Source organism: Oxyura jamaicensis, chromosome 5 (genome assembly GCF_011077185.1).
Source record: "Oxyura jamaicensis isolate SHBP4307 breed ruddy duck chromosome 5, BPBGC_Ojam_1.0, whole genome shotgun sequence".
In the NCBI taxonomy this organism is placed as follows: Eukaryota; Metazoa; Chordata; class Aves; order Anseriformes; family Anatidae; genus Oxyura; species Oxyura jamaicensis.
Window position 1 is genome coordinate 29,117,908 of NC_048897.1, and position 27,211 is coordinate 29,145,118.

At 55.0% G+C, this 27,211-nt stretch overlaps 1 protein-coding gene across 2 annotated transcripts; it reads left to right on the forward strand.

Moving 5' to 3' along the window:
- The first annotated feature begins 41 nt into the window (after positions 1-41).
- On the forward strand, positions 42-26,864 carry NUP160 (nucleoporin 160). 2 transcript variants are annotated; one of them, XM_035326598.1, is made up of 35 exons: positions 42-294; positions 898-1,108; positions 2,687-2,909; positions 3,122-3,200; positions 3,978-4,092; positions 4,788-4,946; positions 5,891-5,968; positions 6,183-6,280; positions 7,096-7,180; positions 7,644-7,712; positions 8,442-8,525; positions 8,929-9,099; positions 9,221-9,320; positions 11,002-11,182; positions 11,803-11,918; positions 12,022-12,182; positions 13,326-13,459; positions 13,764-13,834; positions 15,256-15,415; positions 15,931-16,000; positions 18,882-18,980; positions 19,241-19,360; positions 20,193-20,288; positions 20,397-20,491; positions 21,240-21,336; positions 21,414-21,519; positions 21,605-21,765; positions 22,480-22,540; positions 23,312-23,422; positions 24,318-24,441; positions 25,198-25,299; positions 25,601-25,742; positions 25,952-26,077; positions 26,222-26,326; positions 26,416-26,864. In XM_035326598.1, the coding sequence occupies exons 1-35, from the start codon at positions 92-94 to the stop codon at positions 26,500-26,502; spliced, it is 4,200 nt and encodes a 1,399-aa protein (XP_035182489.1). In that variant the 5' UTR covers positions 42-91; the 3' UTR covers positions 26,503-26,864. The 2 variants fall into 2 exon arrangements, with proteins under 2 accessions (XP_035182489.1, XP_035182490.1); XM_035326599.1 differs by having other exon boundaries at positions 92-294; positions 11,017-11,182.
- Positions 26,865-27,211: the final 347 nt, after the last annotated feature.

Below are 27,211 nucleotides of genomic sequence, written 5' to 3' on the forward strand. Positions count from 1 at the left end.
CCCCGCCCCCTCCTCACAGGCCACGCCCCCCTCCCCGTCCTCCATTTCCCGTGGTGCCCCGCGCGGCCCGGGCGGGAAGGCGGCCGACAAGATGGCGGCGGGGCTGGCGGAGCGCAGCTGCCTGGAGCTGGGCCCCGCGGCCCGGGCCCCGCCGAGGCGGCTGCGGGAGGTGGCGTTCAGCCCCCCCGGCACCTCGCCGCTACCCCTGGGGCGTTACGGGGACAGCGCAGGGGGGTTCTGCTACCGGGAGTGCGCCCAGCTGGGCGCCGCCACCAGGAACCGCTTCGTCAGGTGGTGAGTGACGGGGGGAGCCGGGTGCTGGCGGGGGGCGCGAGGGGGTTGGGGGGGCTTTGGGGCAGGTACGGTCGGGGTTTGAGGCGGGTAGGGTCTGGGGGGGCGTGGAGGGGGCTTTGGGGCAGGTATGGTCGGAGGGGGGCATGTGGGGGCTTTGGGGCAGGTAGGGTCAGGGTTTGGGGCAATTAGGGTCAGAGGGGGGCATGTGAGGGGCTTTGGGGCAGGTAGAGTCCGAGGGAGGCATGCGGGGGGGCTTTGGGGCAGGTAGGGTGGGGTAGGGCATGGGGCAGGCAGAGTCAAGCTTCGGTGTAGGTAAGCTTGAGAGGGGCTTTGAGGGGATGAGGGGGGCTTTGGGGCAGGTAGAGTCGGGGGGGCATGTAGGGGCTTTGGGGCAGGTAGGGTCAGGCTTTGGGGCAGTTAGGGTCAGAGGGAGGCATGTGGGGGGGCTTTGGGGCAGGTGGGGTTGGGGGGGGCTTTGAGGGCATGAGGGGAGCTTTGGGGCAAGTAGGGTCGGGGGGGACAGGGGCAGGCCTGGCTCCCACCCCCCATCTCTATCTGCCCCCAGCTCGGTCCTCCCCTCACCCCAAACCTCTTTCCCCTCAGGACAACGTCAGGGGACACGCTGGAGCTGGTGGAGGAGTCCCTGGACAACGAGCTGCTGAACAACGCCGTGAGGCTGCGCATCCAGGGCTGCCCGCTGCTGCCGGGCGGCGTGCACATCTGCGAGGTGCAGAGCCACCTGGTCGTGCTGCTGGTCACCGTGCAGAGCGTGCACCGGGTGGTGTTGCCCCATCCAGCCTGCTCGTATCGCAGCGTGAGTACTCGTGCCCGTGCCACGTGGGCTGTGGAAGTGGTTTCCACCGGCTCAACTCAAACACAGCGCTCGCTTGGCCTTTCCTCAGCCTCATAAAGCGGGGTGCTGCGGGAGCCTGAGTGTTCCTGCTGTGCTGCTTCTGGCCAGGATGGAGCAAGCTGTCTTCCCTGCAGCTCATCCGGTGCTGCGCTCTGGGTTTGTGACCAAAGCAGTGTTGGTAACACGCTGATGTTCTAGCTTTCACTGAAAAGTGTTTGCACAGCACCGAGGGTGCCCCTTACGCTCGCTCTGCCCCTGCAGCGAGCGGGCTGGGGGTGGGCAGAGCCAGGCTGTCCTGTGCTGTCCTTGACGCTGAAAACAGAGGAGGGGGTTTGGGGAAGTCATGCATTGCTTGAAGACTGGCAGGGCAGCTGTCTGCTTGTAGGAGGTGCTGAGTTGCTGCCTTTGCAGCACTTCTGCTGATTTTTATTCTTTTTTGGAGTGGGGTTTGCACCCTGAGCTGGAACCCCTGCTTCCTCCTAGAGGTAGAGAGCTGGAGCCTGTCAGTCTCTTGACTTTGGGAGGGCGGAACTCTGTGGCTTAATTTCTTAGTCAAACGATATCCAAGGGTTTGGTGGCTTTTTTTGCAGTTAACTTGCTTTACAAGTGTCAGAAATGACCAAAGTGCTCTGATTCCTGGCCAGGTACAGCCGCGTGTTGATCACTGCGTGGCGGCTCTGTGCATGGAAATGTGAACTGCTGGAAAAGCAGCCCGATAGGAAAAGCCAGCTGCCTGCCTCCCACTTTGCTCAGAACTGAACTTGCCCAGGCTGTGGGCAAAGCAGCAGCTGTGGGAATCCCTGATGGGGTTTCCCCCAGCCCAGGGCGTGTTTGGGATGCGTGACGAGGGCTGGGGTTTAAATGACAGCCAGCCTGGCCCCTCAAAATGAGGCCCTGAGGGTGGAAGCAGCCCCACTGGCAGTGCTTGGGCCTGGGGTTGTGACACTGGGGACAAAGTACTGCTGGAGGCAGGGGCTGAGCGCTGCGGGGGGAGGTCTGGCTGTGCTTGCAGCTTGCCCCGTGCGTGCAGCGAGGCACAGAGCCTCCCGCTGTGGAAGATGGGTCCTATGAAAGCTTTTGTTAGCTTTACCCATTGCTGTAACTCTTTTCCTCCTGTCTCCTGGTGCATCTTGTCTGGCCCCTTCCTTCCGGAGCCCCCAGCTGTTGCTCTGAGTTCAGAGCAGCTTTTCCAAGTGGCAGCACCGTGCTGCTGCGGAGCTGCTCTGGCTGTGGGGCTCGTTGTGGGGCTTGCAGCCGTCTGCTCGAGGCAGCTGCTGGACCCTGGGCTCCTTTGGGGACATTACAGTACGCAAGGAGGACGAGAGTGACTGCTCTGCTGGGAAATCACGTGTTCTAAGACCCGAGCTGCTCTTAGAGAGCAGCTGTCACGGGTTAAAAGTAAGGAAGACAAGTGGCAGGGTGTGAAAAATCCTTTCCGTCGTGTAGCAGCGCTGCAGTTTTGGCTCTGCTGGTGCCTGTTTGTTTCCTCTGTGGCCTCTGTGTTCGGGGCTTATTCTGTTTTCTGTTTCCCTTCTTCAGGAGCTGATAATGGAGAGCCAGATTCAGTCCGTGTTTACAGATATCGGCAAAATCAACTTCAGAGACCCTGCCAATTACTACCTGATCCCCAGCGTGCCGGGCCTGGCGTCCAACTCGGTCGCCTCGGCGGCCTGGCTGAGCAGCGAGGGGGAGGCTCTGTTCGCGCTGCCCTCTGCGGCGGGGGGCATCTTCGTCATCAAGCTGCCCCCTCACGACGTGCCGGGTAAGGATGGGGGCACGCTGCGCGGCGTCCCCTCTTGCAGCTCCCTTGGTGTGATTTTTGTCACGTGTCATGCAGCTGCTCTGCACACCCGTGTACACGCACGCAGCATCTCCTCTGCATCGTGCCCGTGAAACCCATCGCTGCCGGCGGCAGATCTTTTGTTGACAAGCACTCGGCCTGCTTGTTTTTCAACCTTGCTTTTCTTTTGCAAGGAACGGTTTCGGTGGTGGAGTTGAAACAGAGCTCGGTGGTGCAGCGCTTCCTCACCGGTTGGATGCCGACTGCCATCAGGTTGGTGTCTGGGGACAAACAGGTGGAGCTGGCTTTGGTTTTTTGATTCCCTCGCGTAGGGGGAGGTGCTGTTTCTGGCTGAAGTCAAAGGCGGGTAAGTCGGCATCTGTGAATGCTATCAGAAAAGTGAACTGGGTCACAGGACCTGTCGCAGTGCCGGAGCTGGGACTCGAAGGCTGGCTTAGCTCATCTTAATGGGGGCCTGCTGACTCTTTGCGTCTGTGTCTCTGAGCGTGTTATATCGAGTAATTGGCCTCCGAGGATTTGCCCAGGACGTGGCTCGCAGCCAGCGCAGATTAAGGATTACGGCAGTTGTACGTTCTCGTCCTTGCTCCGAAATGTCAGGCCCGCTGCTGTCCGCAGAGGTTACGTGTGGACGACACAGGCGCTCTGTGTGCAGCCTGGGCTCCTTCTGGGGTTGCACGACCAAACTTGAGGCCCCGTTACTGGGGAGTGGTGATGTGGTGACCATCGGGGCGCGTTGCCTGGGGCTGGCCGTGCCCCTGCTTCCATCTGGATCCTTCACCTGCCTTCTGCAGGCAGGGTTGGGGGGCACGCAGCTGCCCTGCTGAAGAGGGTGAAGAAGTGGGTGTTAGCAGTGTGGGGGCCCCTCTGTGCTGACCCCCGTGGTCCTGAAACACTCCTTCCTCGTGGTCAGACAGCTGGCTTGTTGTTTTCTTAACCTGAGGTTAAACACTGGTAGAAACCCCGTGTCCTGGATCTGTGCAGTAGCCTCGGCTTCCCTTTAACGTGCCGCAATAACACCTGTGCTTTCAGAGGTGACGGCGGCCCGTCAGACCTGCCCATCAGCCTCTCGGTTCACTGCCTGGATCACGATGCCTTTCTTTTTGCTCTCTGCCAGGACCACAAGCTTAGGATGTGGTCCTACAAGGTGAGTGAAGCCTGGGCTCAGGGAGCACCATCTTTCTTCGCTGCTTGGGTGATGGTTTTGAGGCTGGAAAAGCAAAGACTGGGTTCTTGGCACGTATCTCCTGTTGAACTGTGTTTGGGTGAACTTCTGCAGGGGGGGAAGCTTGTCCAATCTGTCATGGTGTGTTCGTAGCCGCGCCTTGGAGGCGGGTGGCCTTTCTCTCCGGCCAAGCCTTGTCCGTAGCGTACCAGGTAGCACTGGGTTATTTCCAAACGTAGTGGAGTGTTGGGGAAGGCAGGTGGGAGCTCCTCAAGGTAAGAGGCAGCGCACCAAATGTGTTTGCTGCTGCTTTCGTGGTAACGAGCGCCGTTGTAACGCGGCTCCTTTTCAACAAGTTAACGAAAGCCTCTGCTCGCTGCGTGCGGCTTGCTCCAAAAGTCGGTGCCAGAGCTAATGGAGCAGCACAACTGCTTTCACGGCCCATCTGCGCTGGAATGTGTGCGTGTGGAGGGAGGGGAGGAGGCTGCATGGTGCACGGGCTGTGAAAGCCTGTGTGCTTGGTGGGAGAGCACAGGTGAGGTGGGGAGAGCGGTTCCAGTACGCACGCGGGAGCTTTATGCGCACCCCGTGGGGGTAGACCTGTGCAGGCTTTGGCCACGCTGCTCCTGGAGGGGTGTAGTGGGTGCACATGGCAAGGTTTCCCGTGTTTCCTGCAGGATCAAATGTGCCTGATGGTTGCGGATCTGCTGGAGTTCATGCCGGTCAGCAGGGACCTGCGGCTTGCGGCCGGCACCGGGCACCGACTGCGGCTGGCCTTCTCCCAGTCCCTGGGGCTTTACCTCGGCGTGTACATGCACGCGCCCAAGCGAGGGCAGGTATGGAGCAACGGGGCTTCCTCGCTGCGAGCGCATCTTGGTGTGTGCTGAAACTACATCGGTGCTCCTTGGAGGCTGTGCATAAGGCAAAAAATGCAGAAAGGTGGGGGGGCGGCGGCACTTGGAGTAAATGTTTTAGTCCTCAAAGTACTGCAAGGCACGTGCGCCCTCGCCCTGGGAGTGCAATCCCCTGTGGGATTAAGCTGATCTGCGAGTGCTGGTCTGCTCATTCACCTCGCGCGTTCTGGGGATGCTACCAGAACAGATGTGCCGTGGGAAAGGTCTGAAAGGAACTAAAAGCATGGAAGCGCTGATAGCGTGTGTGTCGGGCTCCTGGGGGTGCACAGACGCATCTCTGCGTGTTGCCAAACATTGCTTTCTGTAGGACCGCCACTTAGCGGGACAGGGATGGCAGCACTCATCTGTGGGACAGCTTGCCCTTTCGCTTCTCTGGGGGGTTCGGGTACAGAGCCGTACTCTGTGTGCGTTGTGACTTGTGCTGTACCCCCAGAGCCCTGCTCGCTCCTGTAGGAACGTGCAGAGCTTGGTTTGCAGCAGCTGCCCTGAGGATTCAAGGCTTTTTCCATCTCCTTTCTTGCCCGCATCGTGTTGTCACAAGCAGGAACCAGCAGTGTTGTTACTGTTTTTCTAGTCTAGTCTTTCAAAAGACAACTAAAAGCCCTTCAAGTTGGGGCAGATTAGGCTGTCCTTGCCGACAAGGCTGAAGTCAGGGACGTCAGCGCGCGGCACAGAGCGTCGGCTCGGTCCGGCCAGCGCCCGGCGTGCTCTGCTTGGCCCTCGGCCAGGCAGCTGCAGCAGCAGGGCCCTGGGGACGGGGGCATCAGGCAAGGAGCGGGACAGGAGAGGCGAGCTTTTTTCCTCGTCACGCGCTGGTTATTGGCGTAGCTGCTCTGGAGCAAATGGCTTACGAGACGTGTTTGTAGTTCTGTGTCTTCCAGCTGGTGAGCACCGAGAGCAACCGCTACAGCCTTGACCACATATCCTCGCTGTTCTCCTCCCAGGTGAGTGCTGGGGCTGGGCTTTCCCCGGAAGAACCAAGATAAGGGGGAGGGTTCCTCACCGAAAAGCAAGAGGCCTGGATTTAACTGGGAATAAAGAATTATCTCCAAAGTATGGTTGACTGATAGGAGGGAATGTTTTGCTATTTTTAACTACGCGCGTCTCTGCCATACTCACGTGGACGATAAGGAAGTAAATCTGCGCTCTCTCTCGTAGGAGACTCTTGTTGACTTTGCCTTAACCTCGGCTGAGATCTGGGCGCTGTGGCACAACGAGGAGAACCAGACCGTTGTAAAATACATCAACTTTGAGCAGTGAGTTTCTGCCCTGAAATGCAGGTGGGGAGAGCCTCGCGGGGGGGCAGCTGGAGCAGCCCCGGACGCTGCTTGTTGAAAGCCCCCATCTAGCACCACTTTTCTCCTACCTGTCTCTGCTGACTGGAGGGTGAGAAGATGAAGCAGCACCCAGTCCTTCCTATCGCAGCGTGTCACATGCACAGCTGTGTCTTCCTGCAGTGCAGATTACAGGGATTTGTGTTTTTTTTTTTTGTCCTGCTTTATCATAAAGCTACAGCTCAGCTGCAGGAATGTGAAAAATGTAGAGAGCTGGGCAGTAGGCTTGCTGTGAGCGTCCGAGGGAGGGCTGCGCTTTACCAACAGCTCCTTCCAGCAGAACTGGCTGCTCTCTTTCAAGAAAGATCGTGTTTTGAGAAGATCAGCCATGTGAAAACATCGGCCTTATTTTTATAAAGCTGGGGGGGTTGGTTCGGTGCATATCCACGCCAGGCAGTTAAATACTGGGTAAAAAGTGCTGAGCGTTCAGGTTTAGGCAGGAGAATCTAGTGGTCAGCCTGAGAGTCGTGTAGTGAGCAGGTGTGAAGGAGAAAACATCAGTGTACACAAAGGAGCCCAGCCCATGCTGTTAGCTCGGGGCTGGGGATGCCACCGTGGAGCTCTGCTGGCTAAATCTGCTGCTTGTCACCAGTCAGAGCTCCTCTTACCAAACCCGAGGTTGCTGCAAAGTCTGCGATTGCTGGTGGAAGTGACGGCTTGGGTTCGGGTGGCGGCTCCCGGAGGCGCTCCGTTGGAGTGTTGCAATGCCAAGCTGATCCTGTTTTTGTAATTCTTAGAAATGTTGCGGGCCAGTGGAACCAGGTCTTCGTGCAGCCTCTGCCTGAGGAGGAGGTGACGGTTCGACATGATCAGGACCCCAGGGTGAGCTGGATATAAAAGAGCAACGAGAACTAATGAGGCTTCTCTGCCCAGAAGGAGAACATTAAGGCAGCTCAGGTGTACAATTTGTATTGTAACACTTATAAAACGACTCCAAGTTAAAGAGGACAAGCCTGAGGCTCTTAACACAGCATTAAGGCACTAAGCCTGGCTATGAAGCCAGGAGGTGAGAGAAGGGAAAAACTTCCAGTCAGTCAGGAGGGAGCCTTGAGACACAGTGTGTGAATAAACAAGGTTTGGAGCATGTGGGGAGCTGTGCTCAGCCACGGGAACTGCAAATGGGGTGGAAGGGGAGAGGTTGGAGCAGGGCGTGGGGGTGAACTGAAGCTAGAAAAATACAGATCCAGGGGATGAGCTTGTGAATGAGAGGAAGGGCCAGAAGCAGTATCCTAAGTGCTCTCCTCCCGACACATGTTTCAGTAAATCTGTCTTGTTCTCTTGACAGGAAACCTACCTAGAGTATCTCTTCATGCCTGGCCGTTTCACAAACGCAGCTATCCAGAAGGCTTTACAGGTTAGCGAGGGAGCGTTTTGTGGTGCTCTCTGTTCCGCTTCCCCTTACTCATGGTTTCTTTGTGAGCTTGGCATTCCTGGCTGGCACCAATTTGCATGCGGCAGTTCGCGGACCTGTCAGGAGTCACTGAAGCAAGTCGGCGGCTGTTGTGCCGTACTTCAGCCAGCGTGTGCTGGCGGCGGGAGGCAGAACCTGGCTTCCAGTAGCTGCTGTCCTTGGAGAGCTCAGCAGGTTGCTGAGCTCGCTGCCTGCTGCTGGAGCCAGGTGAACGGAGGCGCTCCTCCCTCTGTAGTGCTGTTCCTCAGGATAGATCTGCTCAGCTCTGGCGGCTCTGGGACTGAAGGGCAGAGCAAGGCGACACGGTGGTGCCTTTTCAGGAAAATGAGAAGAGCCAAACTTTTGCTACTCTTCCAGTTTCTGTGTGCTGCAACCTTATGAGGCCTATGGCAAGGTGTAAGAGAGCTGGTGTGATGGTGTGCAGCGCTCCCCTTCTTCCCAGTGCTCTGCCTGCCAGGAGGACGGGCTCTTCCTCTGGTTCCACAGGAAGAGTGAAGCTGGCTGTACCTCCGTGCGCCCTGTGCTTAGCAGCCAGCCGTGCTTTTTCATACTTTGATCCTACAAATCACTGGATGGTGCTGTCGTGATTGTTCTGTGTTGCTGAATGCTGCCTGAACCTTGGAAAGGCAGCTCTCTTGGCTTAAAGTAAAAGTTTCCTGTGTTGCTTTGCAGATCTTTTCTCAAGGAACTGAGAGACACATGGACCTGACATGGGACGAGTTAAAAAAAGAGGTTACCTTAGCTGTGGAAAACGAGGTGAGGTTTTTTCCCGTGACGTTTTGTTCTTAACATCCTTTTTACGTGGTATTGTGACAGTGCGGTGAAGTTAGGTGAGATGCAGTGTGACCCCAGGCTGTGTTTTGTCCTGTGTCTCTCAAAAGAAGTTACTTGAGGTTTTGTGATTTTTAAGGAAATAAAATCCTCACTTCTTCTCTCTTTCATTTACTTTTATCTTTTTTGGAGTCCTTTGTGGAAGAAAATAAATATCTTCCTCTGTAAGGAGATGGGGAAGAGAACTGCAACAGATCTTCACAGATCCTTAACGGTGTACTTATAGTATGTCCCCTGCTCATAGGGGACAAACAGCGGTCCAAGCAGTTCAGGTTTTTCTCTCGTGCGCTGCCTGTTTTCATCTGAAGTCCTCTTTTGGTCCTGCTAGTTCCAGAGCAGCGTGACAGAATACGAGTGCTCCCCGGAGGAGTTCTGGCAGCTGCAGGTGGAGTTCTGGTCCAAGTTCTATGCCTGCTGCCTTCAGTACCAGGAAGCGCTCTCGCGGCCCCTGGCCCTGCACCTGAACCCCTACACCAGCATGGTGTGCCTGCTGAAGAAGGTGAGGCCGGGCAGCGGCGGCTCTGGGCTCTTCGTCCCATCGGCATGCAGATCTCTGGGGGCTTCTGACCAAGGGGTGGATGTGGGGAGCTCAAAGAAGAGCTTTGTCTCTGCCTTTCTAGGGGTCCCTGTCTTTCCTTGTGCCCTGCTCCTTGGTGGACCACCTCTATCTCCTCTCTAACGAGCACCTGCTGATGGAGGACGATGCTGCCATCCTTGATGGTAAGTGAGGAGACAGCTCTGGCATTGGGGGAGGCTGCAACGCTGCATTTCAGGGAAATCTGTGGCGGAGGGACACAGGGGGTTCTGTAGTGGCCTCCTGAAATGCTCCTTGTTCCGTGATTATCTGTATTTGGGTAGTTTTCTAATTTTGACACTTGTAGGGAGCTGTATGTTGTGAAACCTGCTGGGGTGCCCAGAGCAGGAACTAAAAAATCATGTCGAGGCTGCAAATCTGACATGAGTCACCTCCGGTGACTTACTGAGGAAGAATCCTAGATTTCAGGCCATGTGTTGCTCGGTGACAGTGGCTTGATCCTTTGCCCTTGGGCTATTCCAAACTGCCTGGGTAGGCTCTGGCTGCTGGTGCCTTCTTCGTGCCCCCTCTCTGTGGGACAGACCTGGCAGGTCCTTCAGGGGAGCCTGGCGTTCAGAAGCGTGTTTGTCCGCTGCGTTGTTGCATCCGTCTCGAAAAGCTGCCAGGTGAATCTAAGCCCAGGCCAGGAGGGCAGCTCCATCAAAAATCCTTCCTATTTTTATATTGCATTAGCTGGTGACCCCGTCGGTGGGGGTCTTATGGGTGACCCCCGAGACAAATCCTTACCTCTGTCTCAATCAGATGCTTCCTCAGCTCTGCCAGCCCCACCAGACTTGCTCTGACCGGTGCGAGCCCTTCTGTTTGGTAAAATTCCCCGGTCTCTGTGCCTTGCTGGTGGAACGAACTCCTTGAAAAGATGACAGATGGGAAGGAAACCTGTAGTACTCTACACACTCTGGTGCCCTGGGCTCCATTGTTCAGTTCTGCAAATTTGGTTTTTATTGAAATGTTTTCAGGTGAGCCGTGGAGAGGGACTGGGCAGTTCCTGGTCCCCTGGAAGTAAATGCTAGGGAGAGCAAGACTTGGCACTAGTATTGTCACCACAGTGCCCTCTATGCTTTGCTGCCTGTGGAATGACGCTTCACGAGAAAAAAGGCAGTGGAAAATGTTACTTAAGTTCCATTTTCATGCTTGAGTGACTCTTTTTTATTATTATTTATAAGAATCATCATCATCCACTTGGTTGAGCTATTTCTGGCTCTGATGGAAGGAAAGCTGGAGGCCTGGGCTGGTTCTGGGAGTGCCTGCCATGTCTGGCAGTGCCTGCTGTGTCTGTTTCAAACTTCTCAAAAAAGTGACTTGATCTTTAAAAACACATACACAAAGGGTTGCGTTGCAAAGCAGGGATGGTTTTTTTGTTTGTTTTTTTTTCTGTAAACCCCCGGCCATGAATTTTCAGAACGCTTCTAAGAATGTGAAAATCCTCTCTCGGCTGCGAAAGGGTAACTGCTGCAGCAGGAGTGGCTCCTGCTTGGCACGCACACCCCAGGGCTGAGCTATTCGAGCCCTCTGCTTTGTGCAGTGCAAGAGCAGAGAAACGCTAATTTGTTTCCTTTCTACCTGTAGCAGAGAAAATTCTTTGGGAATGTGATGGCTTAATTGCTGCATCAGTATTTTTATCTTCTGAATAGTAAAGCCCAAATCTTTCCCTTGTCGACTGCCAAGATTTTAAGGGGTCAGGGTCAGTTTGACACGTGGGGCTGAGACCGCTCTGCTGCTGGTGGCTTGCCAATGATGGTCTGAACTAAGTGGTTTTGAATGGTCCTCCCATCTTTGCTTTGAAATCTCTTGTAAATATACAGTTAGATTCTTTCATTGCAGATTTGGAGATGTCTCGTGATGTTGTCTGTCTTGTCCAGTGCCTTCGACTGATCGGAGAATCAATTTCCATGGAAATGGCATTCATAATGGAAATGGCTTGCTCCCGCCTCCAGCCTCCAGAAAAGGCTGCAGAGCAGATCCTGGAGGACTTGATAGCTAATGACACGTAAGGAGATGTTTCCGCAGAAGCTCCCCTGCGGGCAGGCAGGGATGGCTGAGCAGGGATTGCCTGGAGATGTCCTCCATTGGCGTCAAAGCACATTGGGAACATGCAGGCTCTCCCAGTGCTGCAGGAGACTTTTCCAGCTCCCCTCAGGGGTTGGATGAGTATTGGTCCCGTTAGCAGGGATTTCAACACTGCTGTCTCCCCTCCTTTCCTCCCGCTATTGCCTGGGGCCCTCCTGACCGGAAAATTTGGCAACTCTGGGGTGAGGCAGGGCAGAAGATGAACAAGTTCTCATGAGGTGATTGTTGTGGTGTGGAAAGCAAGAGCCTGCAGACAGCAGGTAAAGGTCAGAGCTGTGGTCAAGCCATGTGGTTACTGTGCTATCCTCCTGAAATCATTCCCCGTGGAATGCCAGCTATCTGGCTGCTATTTCCTGGTGCCCGGGGGAGTGGAATAAATAGACCGGTCCCTGCAGGCACTGTCATAAAGCTGAGCCAGAAGGATTCCCTTCAGGAATGTCCAAGCCGATCAGATACGCTCCCTTCCAGAAAGGATCGGTAAGGGTGGAAAGGGAGCCCTCTTGAGTTTAAACCTCATCTTGTCATTTTTTTCTTTTTCAGGGAAAATGTGATGGAGGATATACACAGCAAACTGCAGGAGATCAGGAACCCCATCCATGCCATCGGAGTGCTCATCCGAGAAATGGACTACGAGACAGACGCTGACATGGAAAGAGGTGAAAGCTCTGCAGCAGTGCGCTTGGGCTGGGAAAGCAGCCGCTCAGCGAGTGTTCCTGTCGGTCTAGTTCCTCCCCTTATCGCGGTGACTTTACCTTTCAGCTCATCCTCTAAATATGCGCATGAACCTCACCCAGCTGTACGGCAGCGGTACGGCTGTCAGCGTGGTTTGCTGGGGGGTATGTAAGATTGCCACGATCCGTTTCCTGATCTGTCGGGACCTGTTGATCCTCCAACAGCTGTTGCTGCGGCTCGGAGATCCTGTGAGTACAGCCCTCGAAGCTACTGAGTATGCTCTTTGAACTTTGGGTCTGGGTTCCGCTGGTGCCAGACTGTGAGCTTTTCCCACAAAGCACTGATGGCTGTTTGAACTAGCCTGGGGCATGGGCAAGCCCTGTTCTCTCCTGCAGTCGCTCCTGGCATCCTAAGCAAAGCAGCGGTGCGCTGCTCATGCCCAACCTCCCTGTTTCCACGCTGAGCGTCCAGGAAGCAGGAAGCAAATCTCTGAGGGAGGAGGGCATCGTTTCCAGCCTCCCATCTGAAACAGGGCTGCCTGAGCACGTACAGCTCCCATCTAGTCCCCATCCCTCCCACACCACTGCGCGCCCGGCACGCACAGCTGACAATCGCAGCCTTGTTCTCCGGCAGTGCAGCGCGCAGCTCTGTTGCCTCACAGCAGCAGCGGTTACCCACAGGCCGTGGCTTTGCCTTCCTTGTGAGTCTGCTCCAGCCAGTGCCAGCAGCCGCTGTGATGGCAGCTGTGTTTGTGGGGCAGAGCGCTCCGGGTCGATGCTGCGGCTGTGCGGCTCCGCGAGCCGTGGCGCTGATGGTTTGACGGGAGCAGGTCCCCAGGCAAGGGCAGGGGTGTTTAAGGCAGCATAACTTGCTCAGAGGTGCTACTGTAGTAATTCCCTTGGTGAAAAGAAATCCCCTTCTTCCTGGGTAAGGTTGCCCTGGTGGCATTTAAAGCACGTTGCAAGGTGCCCTTCTGGAGCCAGGCTCTGACTGACCGTAAGGCATGTGACTGCTGCTTGCTTGATGCAGGAGCTGCTGCCTTGCCACCTTGTGTCCTTCACAAGCGTGGACTGCTTTTCCTCCTGTGTCATCCGCTCTTAGCTGAGGTAAAAAAAAAAAAAAAGGATGCAGTCCCTGCACATTGCTGCAGCAAAGTTGTGATTTCACTCTCACTCACTGCAGCAGTGCCAAGCACCTTGCTGCTGCTGTCCCTGCTATCAGCAGGCCCTGCCAGAGGAGGGAAACAATCAGTCTGTTTGCACACAGCTCTGCCTGCCTGACTTTCCCCATGGGACCTGGGCCAAAAAAACATTGACTTCACCCCTTGGTACCGAGGTGCATGGGTTATTGCTTGGCCTCTCGGTGTGCCAGCCCCTGTGCTTTGCTTGCAGATGGTGTTGGGCGGGGGACAGCTGTTCCAGTCGCAGCAGGACCTGCTGCACCGCACCTCCCCTCTGCTGCTGTCGTACTACCTGATCAGGTGGGCCAGCCAGTGCCTGGCGTCGGACGTCCCTGTCGACACGCTGTAAGTCTCTACCTTGCCCTTTCTGACTTGGCAGGTTGCTGCAAAATCCACCCGAAATGCCCTTCCCAGTACAAGGGGGTGGTGGTTGCTGTGGGAATATCACTCGGAGTCAGTTTGTGCTAGGGTTTTTTTTTCTGTGTTTGGAGCTGACTCTTCGCCTTGTGCTAATTCTGCCGTGAGAGGTCTCGCTGTTCTGCGCGCTGTTGCCTTTTTCAGCAGTAGGAGTGATTTGAGTTGAACAATGAGTACAATTAAAGCAGGAGGCGTTTTGTTGTCTCTTCACTGATGGCTTTTTCTTCTCTAGGGAATCTAATCTGCAGCATCTCTCTGTGCTGGAGTTAGCAGACACTACTGCTCTAACAACCCATAAACTAGGTAAGACGTCCACAGTCTGCCAGCCCTTGGTTTCTGTTACTTATACTGCTTAAACTCCCCCTCTGTCACCCAAGGGAAATGGTTAATGCAGTGAGCTAATGGCTTGCATGTTTGAACAGCCCCAGCTCGTGGAGCTCTTTGTCTTGCTGTTCACTAACAACAACAAGAAAGTGTCTTGGCAATGTTGGAGTGAGTGTAGTGGGTCACACCAGCTCTGTCCTGCTTGCTAGCCTTTATCAAATAGGAGCAGCAGGGAGCAGCAGCTTAGGGAAGGGAGAGAATATCAGAATGTATCCCCCAACATGCCTGTGCTTCCAACCGTTTGCAGTTCAGAAGGTTCTGAGGTGAGTGTTGCTCATGGCCACTAGCTCAAGTGGGGAACTGCAGCAGATAATTTATTCACGTAAAAATCTTGCTGCAAAGCACTGAAGATGTTACGCTTCCAGCTACCGGTTTGGGGGAAGGGGAGGGGGGTGGAAATCCTACTGGGGGAGAATATAAAGGAACTTAATTAAGGGATACGTACCTTGAAATAGTTAGAGAGCGGAGACGAGCAGGGCAGGGAGGAGGAGAAAGCACAGGTAAGAGCCTGCTGTAGCTAATTTGTGTGGCATTTCACGCCTGAGACCTGTCAGAGAACTGAAAAAGTAAGTGGGAAGCTCAGTGGTGGTGGCACCAGTGTGCAGGGCAGCGAGTTTGGGGAGAATTCCCTCTGCTTGCTGCCAGGCCTGGGGGATCTGTGCTCTTTCTGTCTTCGGAGTCTGAACTCTCTGTGAGTGTCCTGGTTCAGGAGGCAGTTGCCTTGACGTAAATGTCAGCGCCTGAAAGCAAAATTGAAAACATCCTTTGTGTGTGCCAGTGTCGTGGGTTATTTCTTGGCCCATTCATGAGGAAAGTCCTGTTTGGCCACTGTGCTGCAGGAAAAATATGTGAAACGTGGGGAAGATAGAAAGGAGGTGGCAGCTCGGGAAGAGGCGTTGAAAACAGTTAGCTAATGAGAGATTGCGCTGCTTAGGGGACTGGAATGAGGAGGGAGGCATTTGAAGAGAGCCAGATAGCAAAATCAGCACTCCCTCAGCCCTGCCCTGCAAAACATTCACTCGTGTTAGGGAGCTGCAGATGGATTGCAAATAGAACAACTGGAGAGAGAGAGAGCGCAGCTCTTTTTCATGTTATAATTGAGCTGTGGTTAATAAACACTGCAGTATGTGGCTCTTTGATCTCCTGCTGCTCCCTCTGACTTAACCAGACGTCAGGAGAAATCCAAAACCAACACGTTTGGGTGCTGAGCGTGCTTACTGTTTTGCTCTGGCTCAACCTGCGACGCTTGCGCTGATGAGCCCAGCGTGGCAGCTTGGTGCAGAAAGCCTGGGGCGTCTGCTGCGGGCTCTGTTCTCCGTGCTTCTTAACTTGTGTTTTAGTATCCAGCCCTCAGACAATCGTGGAGCTCTTCTTTCGGGAGGTGGCCAGAAAGCACATCGTATCTCGACTCTTCCTGCAACCCAACACCTCATTGGCTGAAACAAGCTTGAACTGGCCCCATCTCATCACGGCGATAGTGGCAGACTTTCTGCCGCTCCTGTATCCTTGGCCCTGAACCCCCCGCGAGGTGTGTGCTCTCTCTGGGCTGCAACCCAGCCATTGGGCGGTGTGCTGCCCAACTTCTTGTTCCTAAAGTTTCCCACACCCAAATTTCGAAGGCAGGTCTCCTGAACAAGAGACTCTTGTAAGAGACTTGTTAGCGTTAATGGGATTTGTAGGGGTTCCAAGATTTCACAGAATCCATCCTGTTGAGGCGCACAGCAAAGGATTTGAGTTTTTGACTTTAAGCCCCTGAGCTCTGGAAAGTTGACTTGGCGAGGTGCGATGCTGGGAGATCTGGAAGGGTAACACGATTCAGGCAGTTGTGGATTAGATGTACTAATGGCTTTGTTCTAATATGGATAAATCTTATTACAGAATAATGACTTGTAGAAAGAGCAGCTTAATCTTCTCTCCTTCCCCCCACAAACTGAACAAGAGCGTGTGCGGAGTTTCAGACCAATGCTCTGAGCTCTCTGAAACAGCTCGTCCTCTGTTCCTTAACCTCGGCTCAGATGGCCCAGCAATCCTGGCTTCCTCTTCCCGGAGTGCCTGATGGGGAGCTGTCAGTACACCCAGCTGCAGGTGAGTGCCGCGCGCTGCCTCTCCATCCATGCTTGTGCAGCGAAGCACCACGAAACACCAGGCACCCCGCTTTGTGCTGCTGGGCCAGGAGAGATTTGCCAGGCAAGCGCCCCCGGAGTCAGCAAGAGCCTGAAAAGAACAGCCCTTGCTTGGCTGCTTCCCTTCCACGCAGAGCTGCTTGTGTCGGCTGCAGCTCTTGAGTCTTGCCTGCCAGCAGTCCCTTCGGGAGAGCTATTTGCATGTCTCCACTTGGACCCTGCCATGGCTCTCCTCCTCAGCAGACTCACTGGGGTGCAGCGTTTCAGCAGGGTTGCAAAACCAGTGCTGTTTTTGCCTCCAGGAGCTGAAAGAAGAAGAGCAGGAGGGAGTGCAATAGTCTCTCTCCACACGTGGGGTTTTTTCAGTAGCAGGTCTGTGCTTTGGCCAATGCAGAGGTGTAACGCAGCGTGATCTCTGGGCACAGCTGCCTTTACCCCATGTTTAGAAAGCTACCCAAAGCATCACCTGTCCGGTTGCTGGATCTTGTTCTGCTTTCCCGTGGGTGCTGCCCCCTGAGCTCGCACACAAACTGACCTCTCCAAGCACTCTGCTCCCATGACTCCCCTCTGGAGGTGCAGGGCTGGAAGTTTGCCCTGCAAATGAAGTGGGCTGCAAGGAAGAGTTCTTCTGGGCAGTTGTCAGATCTGCATCTAAAACTGTCTCGGTGTCAGCCCGGTGAACAACTTGTAAGGTAGCAAATAACTTCATCTTTCTTGTGTATCCATCCTGTTCCTTTTAGTGGCCACCTCAACCCCTGCAAAGGGCTCTCTATGAAATATTTCATACCTGAAAAGTTCAGCAGAGTTTGTCTTGGATTTATTTAAGAAGGTTGCCTCATGCATTTCCTCTTTCATTTGTTTTCAAGCAAATCCAGGCACAAGCTCTCAGGATCGCTGCGTGCCCCTTTCATGGGGGAGTGCATCCTGCTGTCAGACAAGCCCTGGGAGGCTGCTGCGGGCAGGTCGCATCCTTGTGGAGCTTGTTTGACTCTCGCAGCGAGCCTGTAACCTAATAGCTCATTAGCTGCTGATAATCCCTCTTCTGCGGTACCGTGGCCAGCACATTGCCCCCAGGTCAGGGGATGCAGAAGGCTGGCTGCAACCTAGCAGCAGAAATAAAGCTTCACGAGGCCTCATCCGTTTCTTAAATGTCCTCACTAGTAAAACGGGGTGTAGGTGGTGTCCATCCCCACCAGCCCTGCTCTCTGTGTCCCGGTAGCGGTGCCCAGTGAGCTGCTTTTTTTCAGGTGTCTTCACAGACTGCTGTATTTCAGGGGTTATTTCTTGCACCACGGAATCACAGTGTTAGGGATTGGAAGGGACCTTGAAAGATCATCAAGTGCGATCCCCCAGGCAGTTCCCTGTCCTTGTGGAACTGAGAACACCGTCTCTTCCCGTGCTCTCCAGGGGCTTGGTAGCTGCAGCTGCTCCTGCTCTACTTCAGAACTGCGTGATTTCTTGGCTGCAGCGCCACGTGACACGCTTCATTCCCCTACTGACGGCAGTCCTCAAGGCAGGCACTCAGGACTAGGCAGGCTGTTATTAATGAGATGTTTTTTCCTATGTTTAGCAGAACTTTTATTCTTGCAGTCCCTTACACCTGGGGGCTGAGCTGCTTTCTTTTGTGTTCTTCTCGCTGCTGAGAAGAATGTCAAATCCACAGAGCTTTTGAGCCAGGAAATGCCAGGATGGTTCAGGCTGCATCGCTCTGCCTCCTGGCGTATGTGCTCTCGTGGCGTGAGCACGCTTTGAATTTCCTTCTACTGCTTTTGCCTCGCTTGCATCCCGCCTCGAGGAGATATGAGAGACTTGTCTCTGCAGGAGCAGGCTCTTCCTCCTCCCTGCTGCCTTCTGTTACGCTTACTGATCCCAGTCGGTCACGTAAACGTGGATTAAGTGCGCTGACCTCGGTGAGCTAACACCAGCTTTGCCTGTGAGTGCGCACGCGGTGACCCAAATAGAGGCGGTTGCAGGAAGCACCCTGCGAGTATCAGGCGCGTGCAGAGAAGGGCCAGTGACCAAAACGCTGCCCTGGGCCGAGGGCCAAACCCATCCTTGGTGCTTGTTGTGTATAACAAGCTGCCAAGTGAGTCCAGGGTGGGATTTATCTGTTGTAGCCGGCTAATCTGAGCAGGGAATCCAGGCTCGGAGGATACGTTACCACGTGGCTTTTTACAGACCTGTGCCTGGGGTAGGCTCCACGTCCTTCCTGCTGCGTCCCAGAGCCCTGCCTGTGGGCCTGGCACACCTGAGCGTGTGGAACAAACGCAGTTCTCCCAGGCATGAGGGATGCTGGCTCTTGAGTCTTCATCCCATCTCCTAGCCCCTCCCTGACAGGTGATGAGGTTTTGCAGCCTTTATTTTATCCTGACAAAGCAGCCACAGGGCCGGGGCGAGTTGTATCGCCCTGTTGTATCGGCCAGCGTCTGTGGTGTGGCTTTATTTGTGGTGTGTCCGCGGTGCCATCAGCACTCCAACCAGTTCCTGTCAGCTTGTGGTCTCCGGTCTCCCTCAGCTCCTCTCCCTCCCCTGCCCTGCTCCACGAACACCGTTCTCTTCACACCTCCTGGTGCCTTCACACACGTGTGTGCTCCCCTTCATGCTCTGTGCACACCAGTGCAACGCTTCCCTGCAGCAAGTTTGTCAAGAGTGTAGTGTGCGACTCTGGGATGTTGGGCGCTGTTTGAGGCGTTTCTTACAGGCACCAGAGCTATTCACAGCGGGCTGTTCCCCGGGAGGCCGTGGGGATGTCTCCCTCTACCTATGCTGAAGGGAACTATGAGACTGGGGAAACAAAACTGCAAAAGGTGGTGATTGAAACTCCTCTTCCTCCTTTCCTGCAGGAGTACATCCGCCTGCTGCAGCCGTGGTGCCATGTGAACATGGGCTCCTGCTGCTTCATGATGGGCAGGTGCTACCTCGTCATGGGCGAGGGCCACAAGGTGAGGCACTCAGCACTGGGGGTCTGGGGCCTCCTTCTGTGGTGGGGGCAGGAAACATCAGTCTCGAGCTCTGCGTCCTTTGGGCAAAGAGCAGGACTGGAGGAGGACAGTGGGATCTGCTCTCGGGGCAGCCCTCGTTAGCGTGGGGCCAGCAGCTCTCGTGGGCCGGTGCTGGAACGGGCAGCGCCGTCTCTCTGGTACGGCAGGCTGGGCCAGTCCCCCAAGGGGCGCACACGAGCTGCTTTGTGGTGTGCTTCCAGGCTCTGGACTGCTTCTGCCAAGCCGCCTCAGAGGTGGGAAGAGAAGAGTTCTTGGACAGGCTGATCCAACCCGAGGAGGGCGAGATGGTCTCCACGCCGCGCCTGCAGTACTACAACAAGGTACAGCTGAGCCCATCCGGTGTGCGTGTCGAGCACATCCACACTGAGTCCTTCCACAGCAGCGCTGCTTGCGGAGGGGCTTCCTGCTCAGCCTTTGGGGAGGGGACTTCAGACTTGGAAAACATTGTCTTTTTGGGGGGAAATGCCAGCACAGTCCGTTTAGTTCCTTTGGGGGGTGATGATGAGGTGACTACAACACACAAGCTAGGGACTTTCCACCTATTAACTTCCTAGCAGCAGAGGACTGTGGGATCCAGCTGCTGGAAGGAGAAGCCAGACGTGTCCAGGCTAGACGTAAGATGCTGCTCAAGGGAAGGTTATTAAGCTTTGAGAGGAGTTAAAATTAACGTCTTTAAATTGAGATAGGATCTTTCTTCTCACGTAATACTGTAGTTCAGACAGGCTGCAAGCTTGGACCTAGACTCCTCGTAAGGGATTCTCTGACTTTAAAAGCTCAAAGCCCAAGAATTGTCTAGTGCCCTTGGAGAGGGAACTTCTGTCCCCAAGCATGCACACAACTGTACAAGACAGAACTGTTTACCTCCCTGTCGCAGGGGTTTACTGTAATCACAGGGGTTCATGTTTCAGGAAAGTCACGCTCCAGCAGAGGTGAATCCTTCAGAAAGGCCACGGCCTGGGCCCGTTGTGCAGGATTGGTTCAGACCCCTGCAGCTTACCAAAATGTTTTGGTTTTTGGTCTAACCGCTTAGAAATATTGGCAAAAGTCTCTTGGCTGTTTCTATGGTTTGTGGGGTGGGAGTAGTTCTTAAAACCTCCCCAGCCTGACCCCTGTGGTAGGACCGCAGCCCACGTAGAGCCTTGTCGCCTCCAGGTTCTGCGCTTGCTGGACATGGTTGGCCTGCCGGAGCTGGTCATCCAGCTGGCTTCCCTGGCCATCATGGAGTCGGCAGATGACTGGAGAAGCCAGGTACGGGTTACTTCTTTGGCATCGAGATGCTCCTTCAGAGAGCTTACACGGGAATTTCTTAGTTTTGTAACTTAAAACGTGCTCTTCCGTGCTCTGTGGTGTTTTCAGGCTACCTTGAGGACTTGCATCTTCAAACACCACTTGGATTTAGGACACAACAGTGAAGCATATGTAGCCTTAACGCAGAACCCAGATCCAAGCAGGTAGGCGGCAGTTGTGCCTTTATGCTCGCTTGTCTTGGTAGTCCGTGTAGGTGCCTGTCTCCTCCAATTTTTCTGTTAAACCAAAAGGAAGATGGCACCTGAGGGTGGGACATGACTGCTGCGTTGAGCTGTTCAGCTTCGCCTTGTGTAAAGGCGTGTTTAAGAAGGCGTGCTTCGTTTTAGTAAGAACTGCTGTGATCGGCACTACCTCAAAAGTGGAAACTGAAAGAAAAACTCTTCCCTTGATTCAGGGAACAAAAAAATATATGCTAAAGGTCTGCATGCAGCACTATTTTTTGAAAAGCTTTAGGAGTTTGATCAATTTCATTTAATAAAGGGAAGATTTGGGATTTAATTTTGGCTTGTACCTACCGGATAGGGGAAAGTTCAGAGTAGCAGAGAAGGATGTGATGAGCAGGAACGGCTGGAAGCTGGAGTCATGGACGTTCAGGGAAGAAGTAGGGATGAGTTTTGGTATAGAAGCAGGAGAAAACCTTACCAAATAGAGCTGGGGCAGGGAGACTGCCCTCCTGAGCAACCCAGGCAGAGAGTGGGATCTCTGTCCAGGATCTTTTGTTACCAACACAGGGAAAGCCTGAAGGGACCTCCTTATTCTAAGCCTGCAAAACCCCCAGTGCTCACCACAAAGCAGCGTATTCACGGCTTAAAACCTGCACCCTGGGGGTGGGTTTGTTCGTGTCCCTCTTGCTCCGCTCTTCCAGAAGGGTTGTGTGTTTTCCCTCCACAGGCAGCTGGACTGTCTGCGCCAGCTAGTGGTGGTTCTCTGTGAGCGCTCCCAGCTCCAGGAACTGGTGGAGTTCCCCTACGTGAACCTCCATAACGAGGTAATTAATTATCCCACGCTGGGAGGAGGGGGCCGCAGCTCTTCTGAAGAGGGTTTTTGAGCTTCTCTGTGTCGCAGGTCGTGGGGATCATCGAGTCCCACGCTCGAGCAGTGGACCTGATGACCCACAATTACTACGAGCTGCTCTACGCTTTCCACATCTACCGCCACAACTACCGCAAGGGTAAGGCTCGGGATGCTCCTTGCCCGGCCCCCCGGGACCAGCAGGGACGGGCAGTGGAGCTGATGCCCCCCTCTTGTCTCTGCAGCTGGATCGGTGATGTTTGAATACGGCATGCGCCTGGGCCGGGAGGTGCGGACGGTCCGGGGGCTCCAGAAGCAGGGGAACTGTTTCCTCGCTGCCATTAACTGCTTACGGTTGATCCGCCCGGAGTACGCCTGGATAGTGCAGCCAGCTTCAGGAGCTGTGGTAGGAAACGCTGAGCTTGCTACCAAAGCTCTGAGCTTTTGGCTGCAGGGTCATTTAGAGCTGTACTTGCAGGAGGGTGCTTCCAAAATCCTGTCCAATGCAATGAGCAGAGGTCTTCTCCCACCTTGCTGACCAGCCTGCTCAGCACGCACCTCAGTCCTATCCATCACCCCTGTGGCACTGCCCCTTTTTGGAGCCAGGACAGCTCTGGGGAGGGGGCTGGTGCATACAGGGAACTGCTGGTGGACAGCTCAGTGTCAGACTTGCAAAGCTTTCATGTGGCCCACACCATTCCTAATGCGGAGAGGAGCATGAGAGGAATTCAGTTCTAGGAGAGAAACGCGCCTGTAAAAGGTGCAAAAAGTATTTCTACCCCCCTGCAAGTTCCACAGAAATGAAGATGATGCTTTTGGCTCAGGACAAATCAGACCCTGATGACTCCAAACAGCTGAAATGCCAGTCAAAAGGAGAATTACTGAAACACGCTTTGTGTTTCAGATCTGTGGCGAGGTGACCACAGCCTGATCGTCTAACACTGTGCTGTGTTTGATAGCCAGAGATAAACAAATGTAACCTGAACTGCCCAGCAGTTGCACGGCTTTTCTGATTCAAATCAAGGCTTGAAAGGAGAGCTGAGGGCTGGAGCGTGTCAGGTGTTTTGTCCTTTAGAAGCCAGCTGGGCATCAGCCCTCTTTCTGCTTTTTCCCCTGCAAGTATGAGCGTCCTGGAGCATCCCCGAAGAGAAGCCACGATGGGGAGTACACGGCTGTTCCCAGTAAGTGCCCGGTGCTGGTGTTTCCCTGTATCTTGTGGCCCTACAGCTTTTCCCCTTGCTTTGGAGCTCTGCTGCTCCCCTGTGAGCTGGGAGGAGGCTCGTGGCAGCTCATCTCTGGCAGATTAATAATTTGGGGGATTGTAAGCAAGCTAATTCTGCCAGTGCTGCTGCCTCGCGGTTACAGTGTGCTGCTGTGCCGTGGCTCTTCCCCGAGGAATTTGTGCCCCCTCTTCTGTGGTTTGATATATGGTCAGTGGAAATCTAATTTAAAAAGAACCACCAAACAACACCTTGGTGAGGCAATTAGTAGTTCTCTAAAACTCCTGTTTGTGTTTCTGGAAGCCCTGCTGGTGTAGCTCATCTCTGCTGGCGAGGCCTCTGCCCTGCATGGTCAGGTTGGGCTCCTGACCCTCAGCATTACTCTAGAATAGCTTAAGGTCAGGTATTTTTAAAAACTATTTTATTTCTGAATGAGCTCCTTTGTAGCACGTGCCGGGCAGGCAGAGCAGCAGCTGTTTCTATGCATAGTTTCCATGCACAAGGTGACTTGGGAAGCTGTATCTGTAACAGCAGAGGGAGGTCTGGGACAAGAGGAGCAGAGTTTGAGGCAGCAAAGAAGGGCAGCAAAACCTGATCCCTCCTTTGGTACTTTCTGTGCTATGGCTCCTCAGAGGACGGCAGAGAGATGGAAATGGTTCTGCACCTTGCCAAAGGAGCTTTTTGTTGTAGTTGTTGTTAACGCCGAGGGCCCTTCATGTCCATCTGTTACAGCAACGCGCCAAATCGAGATCCTGGAGCTAGAGGATTTGGAAAAGGAGTGTGTGCTGGCCCGGATCCGGCTGGCTCTGGTGCAGCATGACCTGTCAACAGCCGCTGTGGCAGGTAAGAGGGATGCAGAGCAGCCACCTCGCTCTCCCCGAGGTGTCTGCTAGTTAGAGCGCTCTGTCATAGCTTGGGTGAGTAAGCAGCCGTGAGTTCTGACCCTGAGACAAAACCAGGAGCTGACAGGTTGTGTGCAGTTTGCCTCCAGGTGTGAAACATTGCCTCCAAGCTTTGGAGAGGCAGATGGGGAGAACCAGTTTTGAGCTGTCCGTGGTTTGTGGCTTTGCCACACTGCAGTGTGAGGGGGTGGGTCAGTGGCATCCTCTTATCTTGGTGGAAACTGCCTGCAAATCAAGCAGGGTTGGAGAGTCCTGGAAGAAACACTTCTGGCAAGACCTAAATTACTGCCCTGGACAACAGGGCTTCACCACACGCAGCTCACCAAAGGTTTTCCTTGTTGAGGAGCAGAAACCTGCTCCTCTCTGGTACAAGCTGTGCCACACATGCACAGTTTTCCCATGTAAATATCAGAAGGAGATTTAATTCCCAGTAAGGGAATGTTAGAGGACTGAAAAGCTGGTTTGGGGACAAACTGCTCAGCGGGGGGAGCCGAGCATCCCGGGTTCATTTTGCATCTTGCCACTGCCCCTGCTGCTGGCGCTGGCGGAGCTGAGCTGGTGCCTTGTTTGCTGGGATACAGCTCTGCTGTGACAGGGCTGTCCCCTCCCTGCTTGCTCCAACAGTGGCAGCATTTGACTGCGGGCTCTGTTGCTGCTTGTGTCCCTCTCCAGCTGCTGCAGAAATGGGTCCCTGTGTCACTGTGCTCTAATGGGGAGCATTGCTGCCTTGAGTGGGCCCCCCAGGGGTGGCTCCTGAGATGCTTCTGAGGCTGAAAAAGCCTCAGGCCCTGCGATGAGAGTTGCTGCTGTCTTTCATCTGCTCATCTTTCCCCCAGGCAGCTCCACGCCCAAGGAAATGGTTGCTCTCTTGGTCCGGGCTGGCCTCTTCGACACCGCCATCACCCTGTGCCAGACATTCAAGCTGCCGCTGACGCCCGTCTTTGAGGGGCTCACTTTCAAGTACGTAGCGGGGCTCTGCAGCCCGTGGGGGCGAGGCCCTGTGCTGTGTTTGTGGGGTGCACCTGGCTGCTGCCCCGACCTGGCTGCTTGCTGTAGCTAAAAGCTGCACAACAGCAGCTGCTGTGGCAGTGGTTTTGGGGTGGTTCTCTCCTCTTCACACCTGAAAAGGGGAAGTAAGGAGCCCCCCTGAGCAGCAGTGGTGAGGTTTCTCCTCTGCGAGGAGAGGGCTGACACTTGGCAGTCGCAGGTGATCCCACCCAGGCACAGCCAGCAGCTGGAAACCTTTCTGGTGAGCTGGCTCCTGCTGATGCTCAGTGAGCTGCGTGCAGGAGATTTGTTCAAGCTGTGTTGAGCAGCTCTCAAACAGCGATTGGCAGAGCACAGGCTCTTCTCTGTGGTCTCTGTGCTAGCTGCTTGTTCTGCTCATCCCCAGCCCCAGGATTCCTCTCCACTGCTGTTCCGCGCTCACAGAAGTTATGTTGTGCCTGCGGAGCTCCTGGGGAGCTCTGCTGCAACATCTTCCTATGGCTGGATGCACAGAGAGCTTTCCTTACCCAAGCCCTAGAGCCTGCTAACATCAGTCCTGGGCACTTGGAGCAGCTCAGGAATCCCTTGAGCAGCCCTCTTTCCCTGCCAAGCCTGTTAATTTGTAGCGGTTGCTTTGGACCTCTGAGGGGCGGCATTGATAGCGGCAGCCGTGGCAAGGCCGGGTGACAGGGCTGAAGGCAGCCACGTCTGCACTGCTCTGTCTTCCAGGTGCATCAAGCTGCAGCTGGGAGGGGAGGCAGCGCAAGCGGAGGCCTGGGACTGGCTAGCAGCAAACCAGCTCTCTGCGCTGGTTACCACCAAGGAGTCCAGGTAAGCCCTTGTCCCTGGTGGAGGGGAGCGGAGCCCCTCTGTGCGGAGGCAACGTCTTGCAGGAGCCCTGAGGGTCGCCGGCTCACAAACTCCTGTGTGGTGGCTGCCTTAAAGCAGACCTAAGGGACTGGGGCGGCCAGAAAGCCGTGCTTTGTGCTCTCCTCAGCCCGCTGTGCACAGCACAACCTGCTTTGCTGGGACACGAGGCTGGGCAGCAGGATGGATCCCCCAGGACATGCCGTGGCACTGCAGGCAGTCGCAGCTGCTGGCAGGGCTGCTGAGGGGAAATATTGCCTTGCAGCGCCACGGATGAAGCCTGGCGGCTGCTGTCGTCCTATTTGGAGCGTTACCCATCGCAGAACAGCCTGTACCATCGCTGCGTCATCAACAAGCTCCTGGCACACGGGATCCCTCTGCCCAACTGGCTCATCAACAGCTACAAGGTGAGAACAGGGCAAGCGTCACCTCCTGGCACGGCTTGCGTGCTGGCTTGGACCAAAAAAGCACCCAGGCAGGCACCTCCTGGAGGAGACGCAAGCTTCAGGAACACGCCTCCCATGTTCTGTGCCTGCTCCTGAGGCTTGGATCAAGTTCCTTGGCCCTGGGGTGGCTCTGCCCAAAGCAGCCGGGCTGACCCCGGCTCTGCTTGCAGAAAGTGGATGCTGCTGAGCTGCTGCGCCTCTACCTCAACTACGACCTGCTGGAGGAGGCTGCGGATTTGGTCCTGGAGTACATAGATGCTGTGCTGGGCAAGGGTCACCAGTACTTTGGAATTGAGGTGAGCAGCCTGGGCTCTGGGCATCTCCACAGAGCCCTTCCAGCAGGACCAGCAGGTGTCAAAGCGCTTGCCGTGCGCTCCTCCTTGCCATGGGGAGCGGCGCTTCCCCCGTCCCCACGGCACAAGTGTTCCTTTCCCCTCCAGCATCCACTGTCGGCCACGGCCCCCATGGTGTGGCTCCCCTACACCGCCATCGACCAGCTGCTGCAGGCCCTGCAGGAGAGCACCACCAACCACTACAACGTCATGGTAGGTGGGGGAGAGCGAGGGGGGGCTCCCCAAGGGGCAGCCCCGCTGCCTCCTCTTCCTTCTCTGACCGCCCTCTGCCCCTTACCCAGCTCTACCAGAAGCTGCACGACAAGCTGGAGGACTACCACCAGAAGGTCAGCCTGGCCTCCCAGGACCGCCTGTACTGGCAGAACTAGCGGCAGCCCCCTCACCCCACGGCCAGGGACCGGCTCCTGGCCCCGGAACAGCTCGTGCTCGAGGTGACGGGGCTGCGTGAGCTGAAGCAAGTCCCACCCTGCACTCGCTCAGCCAGCAGTGCTATTTTAACTTGTTTTGTGTTTTTTTTTCCATGAGGGTCCAGTTCAGGGCAATGCAGTGTCACTGCAGTGTCATGTTGTTGTCCCTGCACCTAGCCTTTGCTGCTGCCCTCACCTGTCTTTTTTTTACAGAACCCCAGCCCCAGGGCAGCTCCCCTCTCACCATGTATGTACGATACGTGGAAGGTCTCGGCGTTTCTTTTATTTATTGTTGTCATTTTGGAAGAACTTTAATAAAAAGCAAAGCATTGTTTAAGGCCTGTGTGGGGATGGGTGCTTCCAGGGGTACCCAGAACAGCTCTCAGGTGCTGCTCTGGGGCCAGGCAGGCCTAGCCCTACCCTCCTCTAGGGCAGGACAGAGCTACAGCCCTCTGGGGCAGGATGGAACAGCACTGCCCTATACCATAAGCCTGTCGGACAGCACCCCCTGTAGGGCAGGAGTTATAGCCCCAAGGCTTGAGGGGCATGGCAGCACCCTACATGACCGCACACACTGTAAGACAACAGAGAGCTCTATGCCCTAGGGTGCAGGGCAGCTGTGTGGTAGCAGCTGCCACCGGGCAGCACCTGCTGCAGTGCAGGGCAGAGT

Excerpts from the sequence above, each read along its gene's own strand:
- NUP160 (XM_035326598.1), top strand. The coding sequence starts at position 92 with ATGGCGGCGGGGCTGGCGGAGCGCAGCTGCCTGGAGCTGGGCCCCGCG. Across the intron at positions 2,910-3,121 it reads GCCCCCTCACGACGTGCCGG|GAACGGTTTCGGTGGTGGAG; the intron begins GTAAGGATGGGG and ends TTCTTTTGCAAG. Across the intron at positions 26,078-26,221 it reads ACCAGTACTTTGGAATTGAG|CATCCACTGTCGGCCACGGC; the intron begins GTGAGCAGCCTG and ends TTTCCCCTCCAG.